Below are 22,025 nucleotides of genomic sequence, written 5' to 3' on the forward strand. Positions count from 1 at the left end.
TCACTGTTTCCCTCGCATTACCACTACACACGCTCTGCGCAGACCAAGTTCCGTCATTCCTATAATTACCACACCCCCGTCAGCCGCTGCAGGCCCATGTTGTTATGACATCTGTAAACTGCAGCCGTCTCCACCCTCCGCTCCCCCTACCTCCCTCCAAACCACCGGCTCCTGCCCTGCCTGTAACTTGTGAATTCCCAAGACAGTCCCTTCCTGCCTCGGTTAGAATTTTCACATGCCACCCCAGCTCTTCCCTGCCTCTGTCACAACGCTGTGCGCGGCCCACCCCCGTCCCCCGCCCCGCGTGGCGCAGGCTCCGCGCCCGCCTCATCTCCGCCCTGCTGCCTCGGCGCCCCGCAGTCCCCGGCGCCGCTTCCAGCCCCGCCGCCGCGCTGCCCCGCCCCGCCCCGCCTCAACCGGCGTTCCTGATGGCGATCACACCAGCGCTCCCCACCCCCACCCTCCCCTGCGCCGGCCGCGCGGCCGTTAGGACAGCCGTGCCCGTGACGGACGCGCTGCGAACGTCCGGGCCCCGGCACCAGAGCTCGAGCCACAGCCGGCGCCCGCCCTCGCCCCGGGGCCTCTCCCCAGTCCCGCCGAGGACAGCCCGGATCCGCCGGCGGGAGGGGGAGGGGCTAGGGCCGCGGGGCCCCCCGCACTCACCAGGCTTAAGGCAACCGATGCCGGTGCCACGGCTGAAGTGAGCAGATCACTTGCTCGATCGCCCGCCGCCGTACGTCTCCTGCGCACAACCCCGAAGAGGCGGCCCGCGCCTCAGCGCCGCTCACCAGGCCTCGCTCTCCGCCGCCGCGCACCAAGCAGCGAGACTCAGCTCAGCCGGCGTTCGCAGTGCGCCTGCGTGCGGGGGCCGGCCCGCGCGCCTGCGCGCGCCCCTCCGCCACCGGCCGCGAAGGATGCCGGGAAGCGTAGTCTTCTAACGGCCTTTCGCTGGCCGCTCCTCGTGGTTAGCGTCCAACCAGTAAAGAGTAGCCGGTTGGCGGGAGGGTCTCGCCGAGAAGGAGGTTTTGCAGTCCATGGCAAAGGTTGGGGAAGGTTAGTTCTACAAACCTGTCTTCACTAAGCTCTTCCGGGGCGGATGGATCCTCATTCCCCTCTTCATATCTATCCTCTAACGTGGTAGTGTAGGTACCTCATACATGTTTAGGGAATGAATGATGGAATGATTGAAGGCTGAAAGATTAAGTCAGCGCCTCATGTCTGAAGGGTTCATATGCAGCACTCTTGCAGGAAGCTTCTAGGTATTCCTGTTTTTTTAGTTCTCTCCCATCCCCTTTGCTAGATAATATATGAGTAGTATCAAAAATCATTAAGAAATTAAATGAAACACAAATGCTTAACTCCCAATAAGTGCTCTCAAATGAAAATTTGGGGCAAATGGTTGTAATATTAAATCTGATGGAATTCTGTTGAGGGAGCAAAATGGAGTAGTGGCTTCAAAAGAAGGAAAACAGTAGCCAGCCCAGCAGAGGTTTCGGAACAGAAAAGTCTCACAAAAGACTCATATAAATCAAGTTAAAACATTCGTTGAGATGCAAGGTGAAAGAGATGGGGTAGATTAAAATATGTATAAGTGTGGGAGGGAAGGGAAGAGAGGACCACACTCCCTGAATCCTACGTTATGCAATGTTCATTTGTCCTGGATCTCTCTCCGCTGCATCAGCATTACCACACTGATAGTGTGTTTACTAAGATCAGAGTTGAGTTTGAGCAAGGGGGTTTGGGAAAGGGAAGGTGTTGTGTGGCAGAGACTTAAGGGCAAGTATGCCCGACCACAGCTAGGCTGAAGGCAGATCACTTTATTCCAATCAGTAACTAAGATTTATTATTCAGAGTTGGACTTTAATCTTTGTGAAAGCTAATTAATTTCTAGTTCACTCTTATTCCTACCTAGTGTATAGTCTTTGAGGGTCCCACCCAAAAGTTTGGGGTATTTACTAAAGCCTCTTCTCTTTGGCTGGCCTTCTTAACCCCATGAGACAGCCAAAAGCTCTGCTCAGTTTTTCAGCCATTCCTTTCAGAATCAGCAAAATCACCTCAGCTTTGGGTAAGTAACGACAAATGTCAGGCTCACCTCTTGGGGTTTCCTTTTTCTTTCCAATTTTGCACCCACAAACTACCTTGGTAAGTCTTCAGTGCACTAGTGTTTTTTATATTTTGTCCAGTTGTTCTCAGTGGTGGCAGGGTTGGTCCAAACAACAACAGTAAGTCATTGCTGAAAGCAGAATTCCTATATATGCTACCTTTACAAAAATGTTATACCATGCATAGTGTTTTATACGCTAATGTCTTTCTGACTGCATAACTTTGTATTTTGAGAAATGTAAAGTGTAGAACAGTATTGCTATCACAATGCTGCTATGAACATTCTTGTACATCTCTACTATGGACTGGGAAACAGCTAAATCCTAGGACGTTGCATCTTTAACATTTCTTGACATGGTAGGAGGAATTCTAAGATGGAACCCTGGTGTTGCCCTGGATAATCCCCAGCCACCCCTTGAGTGTAGGTGGGACCTTTGACTTATTTCTAGCCAATAGTATATGGCAAAGATAATGGGATGTCACCCCCATGATTACACTTCATTATATAAGATTCTGCCTTAGCCAACTGGAGCTAGAGACTGTAATGCTAATCTTGAAGAAGTAAGATGTCATTTTGTAAATTGCCTCTGGAGGGGGCCACATGGCAGGGAATTGCAGATGGCTTCTAGGACTTGAGTGCAGCCTCCAGCCAACAGCCAATAAGAAACCAGGGCTCTCAGTCATACAACTACCAGAAAATGAATTCTGCCAATGACCTAAGAGAGGTTAAAAGCAGATTCTTCCCCAGTCAAGCCTCCAGATGAGAAGATAAGCCTGACCTTAATTGCTACTTTGTGAGATCCTGAACAAAGGAGCCACCTAAGCTGTGCCTGGACTGCTAATCCATAGAAACCATGAGATAATAAATATATTTTAAGCCTACTGGCAGTTTGTTACACAGTAATAGAAAACTAATGGATTAGTTCACAAAATGGTTGTGCCAATTATACTCCACAAACAATGTATAAGGTTCTCTTTACCACATATCCTTGCTAATGTTTGGAAAGGTCTGACCTTTTAAATTTTTGCCAATCTAGTAGGTGGGAAAATTAATAATAATAATATAAATTATATGTATATTATTACTTGAACATAAAAACGTGAAAAATAGGTATTTACTTGAAATTATATATTCTGCTGTATTCTGTTGCATAAATGCTATTAAAGAAAGTAGCAATAGGACTGGTTAAAAGTGGTAACTAGTAACAATCAATAGGACTAAGCAAATGGGAGAAAAATATGTGCAAGAACAATATTTTTATAATGTTTCTTTCTGTCCTCTGATATAGTAATTTGTCTATTTTCACTCTTTATTGCCTTTTTTTTTTTTTTTTTAAGAAACAGAGTGCTGCTATATCACCCAGGGGGGTCACTGAACTCCTGGCCTCAAGTGATCCTGCCAGGTCAGCCTCCCAAGTAGCAGGACTACAAGGGTGAGCCACCTGTGCCTGGCTTTACTGCATATTTAAACTTTGTAGGCTATATTATTCTATATTCTTGAGCTACATAAATGTAAGAATTTTTAAAAGAAGAATGTAAAAAAATTAAACAGTTATTACCTATATTAAATAAAAAATAACACGTTTCTTGCTGTCCCATGACATCATGGATATTTTTATTCTTTCTATTTCCCTTTCCATTAATACTTCTCTGAACTGCCGGAACCTTTGGTGCATCCTTATTTTCTTTTAGGTAATGGTAAAACAGAATACAGTAAAATGTAAAATTAATTTCGACTTGCAGTTCTGCTCTTCTGTCTACATTTTACCCATTCCTCGTCAGTGAAAAGTACTGACATAAAGGTAAATATTCTCTCAACAAAAGTGTTTGAGCATGCCATACTTAGGATTTTATTTTCTAGCACAGCAGGTTTTTATACCTCTAGGAATTCATTTCCAGCTGTCAAAATGTCTATCAACTTTGTATCTTCACACTTGCTTTAGTGAACCCAGCCAATTGTCTGTCAATCAGGTCCTTTGCATATATAAATTAACCATGTAGGCACTCTGTATGTGAAATAAGCACCTTTTTTTTTTTTTTTTTTTTTTTTAGAGACAGGGTCTCGTCTCACTCTGTCACCCAAGCTGGGGTGCAGTGGCACCATCACAGCTTACTGCAGCCTTGAACTCCTGGGCTCCAGTGATCCTCCTACCTCAGTTTCCCAAGTAACTGGGACTAAAGGTTCTCACACACCACCATGAATGCTAACCTTCTTATAGTTTTTATTAAGACAAGGTCTCGCTATGTTGCCCAGGCTGGTCTCTAACTCCTGGCGTCAAGCAGTTCTCCTGTCTCAACCTCCCAAAGTGCTGGGATTAAAGGTGTGAGCCACTGCAGCCTGGTCACCATCACTCTTAAAACACCCTGAAGCACATTGGAGTTATCCTCAGTTAAACCATTTTCCCCCCAGCGAAAGTGATTTAAAGCACAAATGTAATTTTAACTTGTAAAATTGAAGTTAGATTTCTAAAGTTCTGAAACAACTATTTCCAAAAAATTAATCTTTTTTTTTCTGTTGGAGTTTTTGTCTTAACCTACGCATAACAATGAAAAACTCAAGTCAGTCAGTTCATCTTTTTCTAGGCTCTTTATGGCCTCTTCAAGGATTATCAGACAGTTTTAGAGAACCAGTATGTTTATTCTTTTTTTTTTTTTTTTTTTTTTTTTTTTTTGAGACAGAGTCTCACTTTTGTTGCCCTGGCTAGAGTAAGTGCCGTGGCGTCAGCCTAGCTCACAGCAACCTCAAACTCCTGGGCTCAAGCGATCCTCCTGCCTCAGCCTCCCAAGTAGCTGGGACTACAGGCATGCACCACCATGCCCGGCTAATTTTTTGTATATATATATTTTTTTTTAGTTGGTCAATTAATTTATTTCTATTTTTAGTAGAGACGGGGTCTCGCTCAGGATGGTTTCGAACTCCCAACCTCGAGCAATCCGCCCGCCTCGGCCTCCCAGAGTGCTAGGATTACAGGCGTGAGCCACCGCGCCCGGCCCAGTATGTTTATTCTTATTTCACTATAACTCCCTCCATTCACATTCTCAGGGTATTTCCATTTGGAGCAGGACATTCTTTTTGGTTCTACTCTTGGAGGTAGGGTTTTATGGCAGGCCATAATTCTAATATCTTTTCTATGGTCAGCAACGATGATAGCCATCTTATGGGCACATGTTTAAGAAGTTATCTCCTTCCATTTCCAAAGTTAAAAATTGTATTAAAGACTTCTACACATTTTGAAGAAACTGAAATAACCAAACACTTTCATTATGAAAGCCTATATATCTCAGGTAAGCAAATCATAGCTCTCTATTAGCAGTGTTTCGTAGATGAGATCCTTTCATTTTCTTTGGTCAGAGGTTAGAGACTGAATAGAATTTGTTAAAATTAACAGTTGCATCAAAAGCAGATAAATGAGCCAAGTCTAGTTTTTTATTTGGACAAGATATTATACCCTTTGTTTTATGTTTTTGTGGATTCATTAAAATCTTAATAGACATAAAGATGACAATTTGAAACTCCATTTTTCTTCAATAATAGGCTGTTATGAAGTAAAAAAAACAAAACAAAACAAAAAAAACCTCTATTTTTCATGTTAATTTACCCAAGAGCTAGAGGGAACATGTTTTGAATCAGGAAATGTAAGCTTAAATAGTTTCATAGAATAATCAAAGATGCGAGTCAATAATGCACATGACATGGTTCATGTGCTATGCCCAAGCTAATTCAGCAGCCAGTATTTTTGATTGAGCGTTCGTGCCTTTTTGGGAAACTAAACATTTTGATTTCAAAGTACTTGTTTGTCTCATCTGAGACTTGTAAGATTTAGTCTCCTTATGTGTTTTCACATCCCCTTCTCCACCATACCCAATCCCAAATTCATCTCCACACATTGTATAATATGCTCTGTTTTGGCTATTTACTTTTCTAATCCATTACATTATCTTCCATCTTTAACATTACACAGTTGTTTAGATTTCATTTTCAGTGATAAGTGGGTCATGCTGGTGCTGGTATTGTAATCATTCTCATTTTTATCTCCACTCTTATAAAACATGGTCACAATATTCACAATCTTAAAAATTCAACTTTTACAAGGTCCAACAGTTAGTTCACAGGCAAACCCAGAGGTGGACTGTTAATGCTTGTGATTACAACTCACTTCAGTCACATCCCTCAGAGTGATGCAACAATGGATGATCATTACTGTGAACTGCAAATCATGGCTGCCAACATCAGTGGGCAGAAGAAAACATGACAGTGACTACAGAAGGTGAATAATCTATGCTATGTCTATTTGACACTAAAAACAGTATTGTTTTCAGCCCCTGTTGTGGGGGCTGTCATGTGGCTTTTGTACTTTTCCCCTAACCTTACACACTCATCGCAGAAAACTAGGAGTTGTGTCCTGGGAGAGTTTCCTAGGCTATGGAAATTTCAGTGCTAAAATCTGGAAAGTCAGGCAAATGAAGACAGTTGGTCACTCTTCCTCACATCTCCTTCTTCTGACCAGTACACCCATTCCCCTACCTGCTGTTAATACTAACCGGTACTCACATTCTCTGAAGAATTGCACTAGGCCTAGTAGGAGCCACCTTACTATAAGACTCTCACTCCCCTAAGCCCCAGAGGGCCAACCTAGGCCATAATTGTCAGCTAAGTTCAAAAGGCCAACCTTTGCTGCAGGGTGCAACTTAGTTCTTTTGTTTGTTCGGTTTTGGTGGGTTTTTTTGAGAAGGGAGTCTTACTCTGTTGCTCAGGCTGGAGTGCAATGGAGTGATGACACCTCACTGCAGCCTCAAACTCCTAAGTTTGAATAGTCCTTCTGTGTCCACTTCCCAGGTAGCTGGGGCTACCTGGTGGCACATGCCACCATTGCTCACCTAATTGACTTGTGGACTTCCTTTTTTTTTTTTTTTTTTTTTTTGAGACAGAGTCTTACTCTGTCACCCCACGTAGAATGCAGTAGTGTCATCATAGCTCACTGCAACCTCAAACTCCTAGTCTCAAGCGATCCTCCTGCCTCAGCCTCCTCAGTAGCTGAGACTGCAGGTGCATGCCACTGCACCTGGCCCAATATAAGGACTTTAAAACACTAACTGTAGTCACCACTCCACCATTTTACAGTATTTTATTTTGGTCTTATAACCAAAATTAGACATTCCTATTTATAGTTTTATAAAGACAATGATTGTTTACATCTATACATATTTACCATTTCTTTGCTCAAAATGCCTTCTTGAAGCTTAGATTTTTCTTTGGTCTTTCCTCTCTTCTTGAAGTACATCCTTAAAGTTCCATAAGTGAGAGTCTATTATTGGTAAATTCAGTTTTTGATGATCTGAGAGTGTCTTTATTTAAAAATTAAAGCAAAATGATTGTTTAGCTAATCAAAGAATTCTAGGCTAACAGTTAATTTCTCTCAGCCCTTTGAATATTACACTAATGTCTTCAGGCTTCCATTGTTGCTCTTGAAAAGTGTATTCGTTTTTTTATTATGGCCATAACAAATTACCACAACTTTAATGGATTGAAAGGGCACAAATTTATTGTTTCACATTTCTGTAGGTCAGAAATCAGATGTGCATCTCACTGGGCTAAAATCAAGGTGTCAGTTGGCAAGCTTTATTCCTTTTTGAAGCCCCTTGAGTTTGTTTCCTTGCTAATCAGTTGTTGGCAGAATTCAGTTCCATGCAATTAAAGGACTGAGGTCTCTGTTTCCTTGCTAATTGTCAGCTGGGGGCTATCCTACACTCCTAGAAGCTTCTCTCTAGTCCTTGTACATAGTGTCCTATCTGTAAGAACCAGCACAGGGTCTCAAATCCTTCCCATGCTACCATCTCTTTGAGTCAGCTAGGAAATGTTCTCTACTTTTAAAGACTTTAGTGATTAGATTGGGTCAACCTGGATAATTCTAACAAATCTTCCCATTTTAAGTGTAACAATTATATCTGTGGAGTCCTTTTGCAATGTTAGGTAATGTATTCGCAGGTTCGGGGGATTAAAGTGTAGACATCTTTGCAGATTGGAGAGAGGACATTATTCTGCCTACCACAAAAAGTATGCTGTCAGTCTAATTGTCATTCCTTGATAGATGATTTGGCTGTTCTCTCTAGGTGTTTTTAAGATCACCTCTTTGGTAGTCTATGGTTTCACTATGGTTTCTTGTTATGGATTTCTTTCTTTTTTTTTTTTTTAAATTCTTGTGAACTTTGCATCTCCTCCATTCTCTCTCTTTTTTTTTTTTTTTCTGGAGACAGAGTCTCACTTTGTTGCTCAGGCTAGAGTGAGTGCCGTGGCGTCAGCCTAGTTCACAGCAACCTCAAACTCCTGGGCTCAAGCGATCCTACTGCTCAGCCTCCCGAGTAGCTGGGACTACAGGCATGTGCCACCATGCCCGGCTAAGTCCTCCATTCTCTTTTAAAATTCCTATTAAACTTAAGCTAGATCTTTCAAATCTGTCCTCTCACTCTCAGCTCTGCACCACAGGCCTTATGCATGTGGACACCTCAGCCCCCATGTCCAAGCCCCATCCCTGACATTGGCCATTCTTGATACAGACTGTGGCACAGTCCATCCTTGGGAGGAGAAACTCAGGAATGAGACCCAGTCAGGCTCAGGATGTAAACTCAGAGCTGTTTAAACAGGAAAATGGGGGGTTCCAGATACCTAGTGGGTAGCTTAGGAGTGAGGACTGCAGGCTCCAGATGGAGCCATTCTCTTAGACCTGTGGACTCCTCCACCTTGTGAGGATAGGCACCAATAGAGGAGGGCTAGACTGGGACCCTCTCAAGCAAGGGGCCCAAGGCAGAGAACCTTTCAAACCACATGTTCAAGGGCAGTACCATATTAGACAATAAGCATGCTTCTTTCGAAAGGGAGAATGCTGGTTAAGGTAAGACAAGGAAGAGGAAGTGTTCTGTGCAAGGAAGAAGATGTGTGGTCAGAAGAGTTTGGAAGCACAGAGAAATATGGATTTTAAAGTAGGTAAGAGATGCATAGTGTGATTAGCTGGCCTCTACATTACAAATAGAACTCTGTAGTCAAATTTGGGCAGTCACAGTGGATTCAGCCTTTATAAAAGCTATTCTCTCTGCCAAAAATACTCTTTTGACTGCTCCCAATTTGCTATGTCACTTATGATCTCAGCTTGAATTCACTTTAGTTGGTGACCTTTCCTCAACCTGTGATTAATTTATCCCTCTCCCTCTTAAATTTTTCCAAAGAGACTGTAATTCTCTTTTTGTTATACCCAATCACACCCAAGTTGCCTTCCTGATTATTCAGGCTAAAAGGTTTGTGAAGACATTTGTCTTATCCAGCATCATATCCCTAGTACCCACAAAATGAATGAGACATATCTGGTGATCAGTAAATATTTGGTGGATTAATAATTTGGCCTCATGGTGCTTGAGTGGCATTGCTTGATATGGCTGAATCCAAACAGAATATCAACCTTCTTATATCCTTCTACTTCAAAATTATTTCATTTATTTCAAGACATAGTTTTTCAGAACCTGTTACTCAGAAAAAGGTTATTTATTTTGATATCTAAAGTATTTTGTAAGATTCTCTGGAAAACCTAAAATCATTCTGCCATCCTAATAGTTCATACTCTCATCATTTTTAAAAGGCTTGGATTACATACTAGAAAGATCTCATTACATGTAAAACATTGTTGCTGCTGTACCTATAATAAAGGAGCTGAAAGAACAGCTGCAAGGAGAGAGAACAGTCCCGAGAGTGTTTTAGTTGGTATCTACTCACCCCAACCCCAAGAGATAAAAACAAAGATGAAGGCACTAAGGTACTAGTATGTGGCTGGTTCCTTCAATAACCCAGTCAGTCCATACAGATAATCCACTCTTATTTAAACAACTCTTTGAATCACTGATGGTCATTATTTGGTTAGTTCTCCCAAAGTAAGGTCATGCCAGTTATTAAAATGATGTGGAGATTAATCAACTGGGCTGCCACTTGTGAATTTCCCCCAAGGCCCCTGTGATAACATCATTGGTCCCGATGAGTAATCCTGTAACGATACATGATCCTGGATACAAGTCCACAAATGTCGGGGCATAGCCTGTATGCCACTAAAAATAACAAAGGTTTCAGGGCTGGAGACGTTGTCAACCACACTATCATGACCATCTACGACTACAGAACTCAATGGTGGGGGGGCGATACTTAACTGCTCACCCTGGCAGAAAAAGCCTGTGAGTACTTCAGCCTCAAACACATATATCAGCTTATCTGTGGCAGAGGTTTTCTTGACCTTGTCTGCTAGGGTTTTGAGATTCATGGTGAAGTATATGCCAGCTCCATATTTTGGATCTGATAAAAGAAAAAAGTTTTCAAAGATTGTTATGATCTAGTGAACGATATTGCCTATTTGGGTATTAATATATATTTTCTCTTCAGTTAATATATAATATCTTGGTTATATTAATATAAACTATTACTAATACATATATATAATTAATATATAATCTCTTGGTCCTGAGTCACTGTGTCGGTAGCAAAAGTACCCAAAGTTGTTCCCTTGAAACAAATTATCACTGACATCATCAGCATAGTAAGAGATTGCATTTGAATATATCATTAGAGTTTATAGAGAAGTCTGTGGTTTTCAAAGTATTTTTACATTGATTAAATGGAATTTATGATTTGGATAGTATCTGCATTTAAAAGATGAAAGATCTCAGATTCAGAGAGATTGTGATTCAGGTTAATATTATCAACTAAGCAGCTGACAAAGAGAAAACAATGGAGGGAAGGTTCTGTTTCTCTTAGAACACTGTCTGACTTCTACAAGCTATCAACAGGAATAGCTCTAGAACTTTTGAGAATTTGGCTTTTAAAAAAATCTAATAAAAGAAAGCAGAGTGTCTCCCAATCTCATGCACAGAATTACAAGAATTACAAGCATGTCAAAATAAGGGGAATGATGAGCATATAAAATGTCAGTGTGCATGCTTCATTGTTTAGGAAGACCACCCCTGGATTGGGGAGCACAGACATTTTGGTCACTAGGTGGGTAGTCTGTACTGTGGGACAAGGATAGGTCATCATTGCTCAACATGGCCTTGTGTAATACCCCACAAAGAATCTCTACATGCTTTTGATCTAGGTTCATATTCACCAGGCAATCTTCCACCTATCATGCATTCTGGCGTCCGTGAAACTAAGGAGGATGTGCCCTATTCCAACCACTCTACTCTGACATATTGCTTGTGATCTGTATTATCTTCTTTGGAGTATTAAGAACTCTCCCAGGAGGCTGAGGGCCAAATTCTGGACCTCAAGGTAATCCCTGTTCAATGACCTTTCTATCCTCTCTTAAAGAGAAAAAAATTAAAACTTTGAGGCTATATTCTCCTTCCTTCCTTTATTTCTTCTTTCCTTCTCTCCTTTTCTTTTTCTTTACATTTACATAGGTCTTAACCAAACACTGTTTAGGCTCTAGAGCAGCACTGAGCAATAGAAATGCATTATGAGGCACATGTGAAATTTAAAATTTTCTAGTAGCCACATTAAAAAAGGTACAAAGCAAAAGGTGAAATTATTTTAATATTTTTATTTACCCTATTCTAAATGTTATCATTTCAATCTGTTAATAAATACAAAAATTAATTAGAGATATATTTTACATTCTTTTCTTTTGTAGTAGGTCTTTGAAATCCAGTGTGTATTTTATACTCAGGCACATCTCAATGCAGATTAGCCACACATCAAGTGCTCAATGGCTGCGTGTGGCTAGTGGCTATCATATTGAAGAGTGCAGCTCTAGATTTAAAAAATGAGCAAGATATGATCCCTGTTCTCAAAAGTTCACAAAGGGGACTCTCTGCATGAAAACAGATAAAATATAGTACAATTGTATGTGGCAAGGTACTATTTTAAGATAAAAGATTTTCCTTCCCAAGAGTTTTTTCTTGCTCCTTGTTCTTCCACCCATTGAGTACTTGCTATGTATTACCTCAAGGGCAAAAAGGATAAAGTTTAGAACAAAGTCAATTGAATATATATATTACTGTATGTGTATATGTGTGTGTGTTTATATATGATATATAATTATTTTTAATTCATAGAAGAGATGCTCCTGAAAGTCTGGCTTCAGAGTTAGGTTTCCTGAGAGAAAGAAGGCTTTCTGAACTAAAGGCTAAAAACCTCAAGGATTCAGAACATAAACACAGAGGGGAGAATAATACAAGATATTCTAAGAACATTTTTCTCACTTCAAGACAAATAGAACTTCTTTCTTCCCGCTGGTGGGAAGAGAAGAATCAAATGGGACATGACTATAGCTCTTGGGGAGTCTGAGAAAGGACTCACTTCACTGCACCACTCCCTCGAGAGAGCCCTGGGAGGGGGCAGAACAACTGGAGGGACTCACAGGGCAGAAGGGACCATTGCCCGACTCTGCTGGGTGTACTCCCTCATCCAGCCTGGTACATGAGGGGAGGGTAGTCTTCCCCAATGGCTGGGAAAGACTCCAGAACAGAAGAGACCCATTATAGAAGACCCTGCATTCAGCTTAGAGGATATGCATGCTCAAAAATCTGGGGGATGGTCATGCTGGAGACTCAGACTTGTGGGGGGAGGGGAGGAAAGGGCATTTATTGAAACCTTAAAATCTGTACCCCTATAACATGCCAAAATAAAATTTAAAAAAAAAATTTCCTTCACTACAGGAGGAGCACAGACATGGCCTAGAAAGGAATTCCTTCAGTATGAGAGAGACAGTGGTCTATGCAGATACTACCTGAGTTCAAAGGGCACAGGTGAGTGCTAATGACCAAAGCCCAGGGTCCTTTATCTAGCAGAGGGCAGTAGGAGGCACAGAACAAATGGGAGCCTTGAGCCAGACAACCTTCCCCACAATGCCTCTCCCACCATCTAAATCACTCGCAGAGAAAAGGAAAGAAAAAGAACAAAATGTTGTAGGAGTTTAAACCCTGAAGGGACTAAGAAATCTCTGAAAAGAACTGAGTTCATCCTGAACTGTCAAGATTCCAGTTCTCTGCATCTGTGAACATGGGTGCATGACAGCTAGGTAAAGTTCAGTTCTAGAACCATAAAGAAAACCAGTTCTGTGCCTGCATTGTATAGGACTATAGATTGTAATACGTGCTAAAGTTATAAACGTTGTAACAAGGGAATGGAGGAAGTACAGGAACACAGAAGAGGAAACAACACACTAGGCCTGCAGGAGTTGGGAAAGGTACCAACCAGGATGCCATTTCTTAAAGAAAGAACAGGAGTTTATCATGCTAAAAAGGGTGAGGAGGGAAGTCATTCTACAGACAAAGGTATAGAGACATGAAAGTACACAGCATGTTTAGGAACTCTAAACAGTTAATGGCTAGACTGTTGAGGGGCACAGTGGGTAATGAGTCTGGGGAAATAGTGTAGAAGTGAGAGCCTTATGTGCTCTGCTAAGGAGTTTGGGTTTTTATCTTGTAGGCAACTGGGAATATAGATATTAAGCAAGAATGTAATTTTTTAGCATGATAATTCTAGTGGCAGAGTAACTGACAGATTAGGTAGGGGCGTGTTTTGAGGCAAGGAAAGGACCTGGTCATAGTCTAGATCTAAGGGAAGACAAACTGAGGCAATAGGAATAGAGAGGTGACGCGAGGCTAAGATTTTCATGAGATTAAGTCACTAGGACTGGATGACTGCCTGGATATAAAGGTGAGACACAGGGAGGAATGGAGGATAACATTTCAGGTTTAGGAGACCTGATAGGTAGGTGGTGATGGTATTTAGCCAGGTTAGGCAGAATCAGAAAACAAAGGGCATATTTAGGGAAAATCATGGCCAAGAAAAGAGCTCAGTTTGAGGTGCCTATGGGACATCTGGGGAAAGATGACCAAAAGACAGTTGGATATATGGACCTCGAGGTCAGGAGAGAGGTAGGAGGTTAGAACTAGAAATTCCTAACTTGCCAGGCACGGTGGCTCACGCCTGTAATCCTAGCTCTCTGGGAGGCCGAGGCGGGTGGATCCTTTGAACTCAGGAGTTCGAAACCAACCTGAGCAAGAGCGAGACCCCGTCTCTACTATAAATAGAAATTAATTGGCCAACTAATATATATATAGAAAAAATTAGCCAGGCATGGTGGCGCATGCCTGTAGTCCCAGCTACTTGGGAGGCTGAGGCAGAAGAATCGCTTGAGCCCAGGAGTTTGAGGTTGCTGTGAGCCAGGCTGACGCCACAGCACTCACTCTAGCCTGGGCAACAAAGTGAGACTCTGTCTCAAAAAAAAAAGAAAAAAAAAAAAAAAGGAAATTCCTAACTGACCATCCTAGAGGTAGGAGTTGAGGCCGTGGGAACAAATGCAATCACCCAGAGGGCCCAGGCATTGGGGATCGCAGCTGTAGAGGAAAAAGACAGAAGATAAAGAATGGGCAACAGATGAACTCATTAGATTATAAATTGTAAGGGCAAGAATTCCATGTTTTTTGGTTTACTGCTGTTATCTCTAGCACCCCTAACACAGGGCCTGATTCATAGAATGTGCTTAATAAATACTTATGGAACAAATGAATAGACCAGTGAGAAATGGCAAGTGTGTAGTCTTCTTGCTGCATTCAACCAAGTCCTACAAATCAGATTAACTCAGAACTGGCTGGAATGTAAACATAAATAGAAAAAAGAAAATAAAGCTTTCTTAACAGAAACTCCTCTGCCTGTGGGTAGCCATCTAAACTGACTGAGAGTCCTAATATTTGGAACATTGCAGGCCTGAAAAACCCAAGAACTTTTATACTCCAGATGACAACAGCTTCAGTGGTATTAAGATTAGTGTCTCCTGGCTTGTCTAGCACTGTCTGTTAAGAGTTCTCACCAGCCCACAGAGATGAGTTCATTGGCACAGGTCACATTACGGGTGGTGTCTGAACTGTCTCAAGGCAGTGGCTGTTCAGATAAGGGATAGGGAAATGGGCAGAGCACAGAGGCCAGAAGGTAAAAGATCAAAATCTTGAGGCTTAAAAGACTATCTGGAGACAAGATCTGTGGCTGAGTTATAAAGACATAAACTTCACCAGAAGCAAATACGCCTCATGTCTGCTGAGTTTTTAAAGGAACTGTATTGCTGAAGAAACTACAAGACTGTCTGCAACAGCTGGAACACATTCTAGCCTGCAAGGCAATCCACGGCCCTCTGGTAAGGCAATGGACCTAGAAATGGTCAAGGGCCACAATATATAAGAAAGATTTTCCCAGAGTGAAAAGCAAGGGTTTCGCTCTACTCCCAGAATAGGGAATCCTTACTATTCCTGTCCAGCAGCATGTGATAAGTGGTATGAGCCAGTGACTGTTGTGTTTTCCTTCTCCCCTTTCAAAATAGGAATTTTTATCGCAATTTTCCTGCTCCTTCTCATATCATTATATAAGTATGTTGGAGCAATATCTTGCCTTTAAGCTTTAAGAGATAAGTGCCTGAACTTGAGGCGGATGATGAAACTGGCTAAGACTTTGGGACTATCATCCTTGGGGATATGGTGAGTGTTTCAGATGTTTGGGGAAGAAAGGGATACACAGATGTTGGGTAGGCAGTTAGCAGTGTCTGCCACAGGACTGAAAAGAGGGTACTCACTAGATTTAGAAACTAGCAGGATAGTGACAATCTTAGTTAAAGTAGTTTAAGTAGAAGTAAGCAGGTGAGGAATGCAGAGAAGCCAGCTTAGGACCAAATGGAAATTGTAGATTTTTAAGACTTTGCCAATGAAGGGACTATAGTGATCATCACTTTCCTGGTTGCACTCAGGAGACTTCTTGGTGGAATTCATGTCTCTATTTTTACCTCCAAGAATTGTCTATGTTCAATTTTTACCCCAAGTATTGCCTGTGTTCTCTCTGGGACAAAGACAAAATGATTTCCAGACTCTTTGCTTTCTAGACATCAAGATCACTGGAATTGGCCAGGGGCAGTGGCTCGTGCCTATAATCCTAGCACTCTGGGAGGCCGAGACAGGTGGATCGCTCAAGGGCAGGAGTTCAGGACCAGCCTGAGCAAGAGCGAGACCCGTCTCTACTAAAAAAAAAAAAAAAAAATAGAAAGAAATTAATTAACCAACTAAAAATATATGTAAAAAATTAGCAGGGCATGGTGGCACATGCCTGTAGTCCCAGCTACTCGAGAGGCTGAAGCAGGAGGATCGCTTGAGCCCAGGAGTTTGAGGTTGCTGTGAGCTAGGCTGATGCCATGGCACTCTAGCCTGGGCAACAAAGTAAGACTCTGTCTCAAAAAACAAAACAACAAAAAAAAAAAACTATTGCTGTAGATTGACTCTACAGCAAGGATCATGCTATGTATTTTGAAAGGTAACACTTAAGAGCCACCTATTTAATGGACCAGGCAAAATCAAGCTGCACTGCTAGGTAACCTTCATGATTATTAGTAAACTTCTTATCCTCCTTTGCAGATATATGAAGCCAGAAGGGGACAATATAGCAATTATGTATACAATATTTTTGTACAACTGAGAAGAGACATAGAAGCTACACATTGAACTCCATGGCTGAGAAGGATCTTAAGATGTTATTCACTTCACCTGCCAAATGATACCTAATTCATTCACTAGCAGGCTACAGGAAATTAAGAGGATAGAAGAGAAAAGACCAACTTTCTTAAATTTAGGAAAATGCCCTTTTAACTAAGGGATGAGGATGATTCAGTGCTGTTGGTAATAATTTTGTTGAAATAAGCAAGGGAAAAAAAACAGCCCCAGCTGCTCTCTACGGATAGGACACAGGACTTATACATTTAACAAAACAGTGAACGGCAGATTTTGTTTTTGTTTTTGTTTTGTTTTGTTTTTAGAGACACAGTCTTGTTCTGTTGTTGAGTGCAGTAGTGCCACCATAGCTCACTGCAGCCTGGAACTCCTGGGCTCAAGCAATCTTCTTACCTCAACCTTCCAAGTAGCTGGGACTATATAGGTGCACACCACCATGCCTGGCTAATTTTTAAAAAAATTTTTGTAGAGACAGAAGTCTCACTATGTTGCTCAGGGTGATCTCAAACTTCCAGGCTCAAGCAATCCTCCCACCTTAGCCTCCCAAAGTGCAAGGATTACAGGTATCAGCTGCCATACCTGGCCAGAACTATGGATCTTACTGCTCACACTTTCATCAATGTACAATCCATCACCAACAAAAGATATGAAGGAAAAGTGAAAAATATCACTCTTTCCAAAAGATTTTACCTCTAAATTCTAGTCACCAATGATCTCCCTCCCCAGAGCAACAAATGTTATTAGTAGTGAACTATCTGCTGATGCCTGCTCACAAATTCTCACAGAGTAGCCACAATGATGAGGAGCTGACACCTACCACAGGGCTCTGAGTACATTCTCTGAAAGCCAACTCTGCACACCGTAGTGCAAAACTGGTGTGGGACCTGCTGAAACAGTATGTGGCTCACAGGTTTACCATGTGATTTCCCTTCCATCATTTTCTTCTTTCTTTGGAAGACAGTCATGAGAACTTCATTCTTTATCTCCTCTACCTACAACCAAGGAAAAGAAAAAGTGAAAAAGAGGCTGGAGAACAACTCCTTAAATTGCCTGTTATACTGCTTCAAAAATAAAGATGTTTATGTGCATATTAATTTGCATGAAATTTGCTTTTCATATAAAGTTGCATAAGAGGCTCTCCTCCCCCCAATCCTCTACCTCCTCCCCCCAATCCTCTACTTTGACTTCTAGCTCTTCAAAATTCCCTGTGTTCCTTCTTTGATAAATTAATTTAATGAAAATTCACTGAGCAATCACTATGTACCAGGCACTGGTGATGAAAATATTAGGTTATTAAGTATGGGATGTCTGATTTCCTTAAGTACTAAGTTTGACAGTTGATATCTCTGACATTTCACTTTGACACTTCTTGGTTTTTTGGTTGGTTTTTTTTTTTTTTTTGTAAAGGTACATCCTCATTCTTTAAAATGCATGGTTTTGGCTTGTGATTATCTTTCAAATTTTTTTAGAGCAATTTTTGTAAAACTATAGATAAGTCAAAAATTTGTGTTATTTTTAAATATAAGTTCCATTGTGGAAACAATGCAGTGTAGACAACTCAAAATATCAACAAAGTGTTTGGGAAGGATGTGGCTAATGAATGACCGTACAGTGATGGTTTAAGAAGTTCCATTCTGGTGATTTTAATCTTGAAAATGAGCCACATGGGTGACCTGAGACCAAGGTGGATAATGATAAACTGAAAGCTATAGTGGAAGCAAATCCATCTCAACCTATGCATGAATTAACAGCAGGGTTTGACATTATTATTCCAACAATATTGGACCATTTGAAACAAAGGGGCAAGGTAAAGAGGCTAAATAGATATGTACCACATGGATTAAATGAGCATCAGAAGAGAGACCATCTTGAAGCTTGCTTTTCTTTGCTGTCACGACATAAAGGTGAATCATTTCTACACCATATTGTCACATATGATGAAAAATGGATTCTTTTTGACAATATCAAGTGTTCAGCACAATGATTGGATAAAGACAAAGTGCGAAAACACAGTCCAAAATCGAATATTCATCAAAAAAAGCTAATGGTATCTGTTTGGTGGTCCAGCACTGGTATTATCCACTACAGCTTCATGAAATCTGGTCAATTGATTATAGCAGATGTCTACTGCAACCAATTGGATGAAATGATGAGGATGCCTGCGATTAAGCAGCCAAGATTGGTCAATAGAGATAGGCCAATCCTCTTGCAAGACCCCAGTCACAAAAACAATGCTGCTCCAGCTACAGGAGCTGGACTTGGAAACTCTCTGTCATCCACCGTATTCACCAGACCTTGCATTAACTGACTACCACTTCTAGGCTTTGGACCACTCTTGCAAGGAAAAATATCCAATTCTCAACAAGCTGTGGGAAATGCCTTCCATGATTTCATTGCCACCAGCTCTCCAGGCTTCTTTGCTGCTGGCATAAACAAGCTACTGTTAAGATGGCAAAACTGTGTTGATAGTTTAGGTGCATACTTTGATTAATTGTACTGCTTCTTGTTTGAGATATAATAAGGTAAACTTTTTTTTTTTTTTTTTTTTTTGTGCGTGCACGTGGGTGCCTGTCCTTATTCCTTTTGGGCACCGGGCTCCTTGGTCTTACAGACTAGGCCTTCCTTGGTCGTGGACTGAGGCTGAACAGACTTAGGGATCAGATTGAAGGGACTTGACTACAGTAACCTGGGTGGGGGAAATTTTATTGATTTGAAAGTATACATTTCTAAATGAATAGGGTGAGTGACACATTCCAGAGGGGCCTCTGTCCATGGATAGGTGTCCGGGAGCGTCCTCCTGCAGCTTGTTGTGGTACCTCCACATTTAGGAGAGGAAAATCATTCATTTCCCTAATAATCATAGATGAGTCTGCTGAATTTTTTATGATGTCTTGGAAACATATAAAACACACTTCCTACTTAACATAGCCGACCACAAAGTTTCTCCCAGGAAAAAATATTCAACATCATGAATTTCCCAGTGTAATAGAGGGAATGGTCTACACAGAGGGAAAAAAAAAAATAAAGGACAGAAACATTTTGTGTTCTTTTAAAACTTCCCCCCCCCACCCCCTGATGTTGGAAACTTGTAGTCTGGCCTCTATCCCCAAGAGGAGTTCAATCCTTTCTTAAAACTTCTGAGCAGTCCCCAGACCCACAGGCCTTGTTTTTGGCGGAGCTGAGACCAGTGAAATGATTAACCACAATAATGGCTAAAGCGGAGAACCCTCCCTCTATATATTTTTTAACATACTTTTATTTATTTATTTATTTATTCATTCATTCATTCATTCATTCATTCATGCATGCATGCATGCATGCATTCATTTAATTTTTTGAGTCAGAGTCTCCCGTTATTGCCCAGGCTAGGGTCAGTGCCATGGCATCAGCCTAGGTCATGGCAACCTCAACCTCCTGGGCTCAAGCAATCCTCCTGCCTCAGACTGCCAAGTAGCTGGGACTACAGGCATGTGCCATTATGCCTGGCTAATTTTTCTTTCTATATATATTACTTGGCTAATTAATTTCTTTCTATTTATAGTAGAGATGGAGTCTTGCTCTTGCTCCCACTGATTTCAACTCCTGACCTCAAGCTAAACTTTTGATTTGAAATTAGACATTTCAAAATAAATAGTTAACAACATAGACATAGTCTCTGTCCTCTTAAAACTCACAGTTTAGTGAGAGATATTAATAAAATAGGTAAACAATTATAATACAGTAATAACTGCTATTCCACTTCTTTGATTTCACTCAAAAATAGGCAGATGGCTCTTTTCTGGATCTAGAATCTGTGTTTCTGTATGTCCTGACATAATTTCTACCTCCTCATTCCAACTATATTCCTCATGCCTGCCCTTCCCTGCTCTCCTTCCAGCGTTACTGACCTAGGGTTCCAGGTACATGAGCAGCTAGCTTAGAGTCAGCTTAGAGCCATCAGTAAGTGAGTTTTTTTTTTTTTTTTTTTTTTTTTTTTCTTTCTTAGAGACAGGGTCTCATTCTGTCGCCTAGGCTGGAGTGCAGCGGTGTCAACATAGCTCACTGCAGTCTTGAACTCCTGGACTCAAGTGATCCTACCGCCTCAGTCTACCAAAGTGCTGTGATTGCAGGCATAAGCCACTGCCCCCAGCCAGGTGGGCTTTTCTTTTTGCTACAGAACCAAGTAAATTAATAGCAAGAAGAGCCAAATCCTCCCCTTAATTAGGTATACCTTTATAACCCGCAAACCATATTTTTCAAACTGTTTCTTTTGATCCTGAAGTTCTTCAGTTAAAGGCACTGAATATTTCAGAAACATGATTTTCATTTCTTTCATTTCATCTTGGCTTTTTGATTGCTGATGAGTCCATTGTCCTAAAAATGAGTAACACAATATTTTTTCTCAAGGCTCTGTAAGAGGGAAAAGAGTTTGTTATTCTTTTTTGTATGTGTGACCTTATTTGGAGATAATGGGAAGAGAGTTTGTAAAGAAATTTAATGAAAACAAATTCAAAAACAGAAATTAGGAGAAAGAGATTAGGCAATTTAAACTGTATGCCTCATATTGTATAGGACTTGTAAGGAAAGCTATAATACTATGAGAAATCATAGGATAAAATAGAGGGGTAATAAATTTGTGTTTGGATAACTTAGATGGTGAGGCCAAGGAGATGTGAGAAAAAAAGAGCATTAATATATAACCTTTCCCCACAAGCAGTGCTGTATGATGATATATAATTGTGTTGCTCATAGGAAATGTTTTTATTTCTAGCCCCAATGCCTATGAGCAAAAAGAGGTAGGCATAAGAAAACATTAATTAAGGAGTGATGGAAAAGGATATGACATTTATATAATGCTTCAAAGTTTTCAAAGAGATTTCAATCTTTATCCAGTTTGATCATTACAGCACCACCATTGAAATAATTAACATAATTTTACAAATAAGGACACTAAAGTTCAGAGAAGTTAAGTAATTTGCCTAATATCACACAGCCAGTAAGTAAAGATCTAAGATTATAAACCTGGCTTTCCACCAGTGCTTTCTGTAAGGGAACAAGGTATAATACTTGGAACATGTATCACTCAGATACCACCCAACAATAAAGAGCAAAATTTGGAGATTAAGAGTCTATGGTTTCTTACACTTATATGTCTCAAAAAAAAACAAAAACAACAAAAAAGAGTCTATGGTGTCTTGTCTGTCCTCCCTCCCTCTCTTTTTCTTTCTTTTCTTCTTTCCTAGTGCCCTCCTTCCTTCCCTCTTTCCTTCTTTCCTTCCTTTTTTAAATTCAAGAGACAAACTGTTTTTGTCCAAATGAGCTCTTTATTGGACTAAATGTACAAGTGGACAATGGAAACCAAAAAAAGGCTGTCTTCTCTTGGTTTATTCTCAATTTGACTTACGGCCAAGTATACTAAA

At 40.9% G+C, this 22,025-nt stretch overlaps 2 protein-coding genes and 1 long non-coding RNA gene across 6 annotated transcripts in view; 1 reads left to right on the top strand and 2 right to left on the bottom strand.

The window, feature by feature from the left end:
• The window catches only part of KPNA1 (karyopherin subunit alpha 1), a 66,328-nt gene extending 65,487 nt beyond the window's left edge, over window positions 1-841 (bottom strand). The window contains exon 1 of the mRNA XM_012780492.3: window positions 664-841. The gene's annotated coding sequence lies outside the window, so the exon portion shown is untranslated. The remainder of the gene's footprint in view (window positions 1-663) is intronic.
• Window positions 842-959: 118 nt separating this feature from the next.
• Window positions 960-16,833, top strand: LOC105879887 (uncharacterized). Its single transcript, XR_001157923.3, has 3 exons — window positions 960-1,053; window positions 12,793-12,882; window positions 16,534-16,833. It is a non-coding gene; the product is annotated as an uncharacterized LOC105879887 (long non-coding RNA).
• Window positions 5,722-22,025, bottom strand: part of PARP9 (poly(ADP-ribose) polymerase family member 9) — a 46,487-nt gene continuing 30,183 nt past the window's right edge. For all 4 annotated transcript variants that reach the window (XM_076002014.1, XM_012780491.2, XM_076002002.1 and 1 more), the window contains exons 9-11: window positions 20,837-20,979; window positions 17,444-17,618; window positions 5,722-10,432 (exon numbers count right to left, since the gene is read on the bottom strand). In XM_076002014.1, coding sequence (XP_075858129.1) covers window positions 10,056-10,432; window positions 17,444-17,618; window positions 20,837-20,979 — 695 coding nt within the window. In that variant the 3' untranslated portion in view covers window positions 5,722-10,055. The remainder of the gene's footprint in view (window positions 10,433-17,443; window positions 17,619-20,836; window positions 20,980-22,025) is intronic.

Source organism: Microcebus murinus, chromosome 1 (assembly GCF_040939455.1).
Source record: "Microcebus murinus isolate Inina chromosome 1, M.murinus_Inina_mat1.0, whole genome shotgun sequence".
Lineage (NCBI taxonomy): Eukaryota > Metazoa > Chordata > Mammalia > Primates > Cheirogaleidae > Microcebus > Microcebus murinus.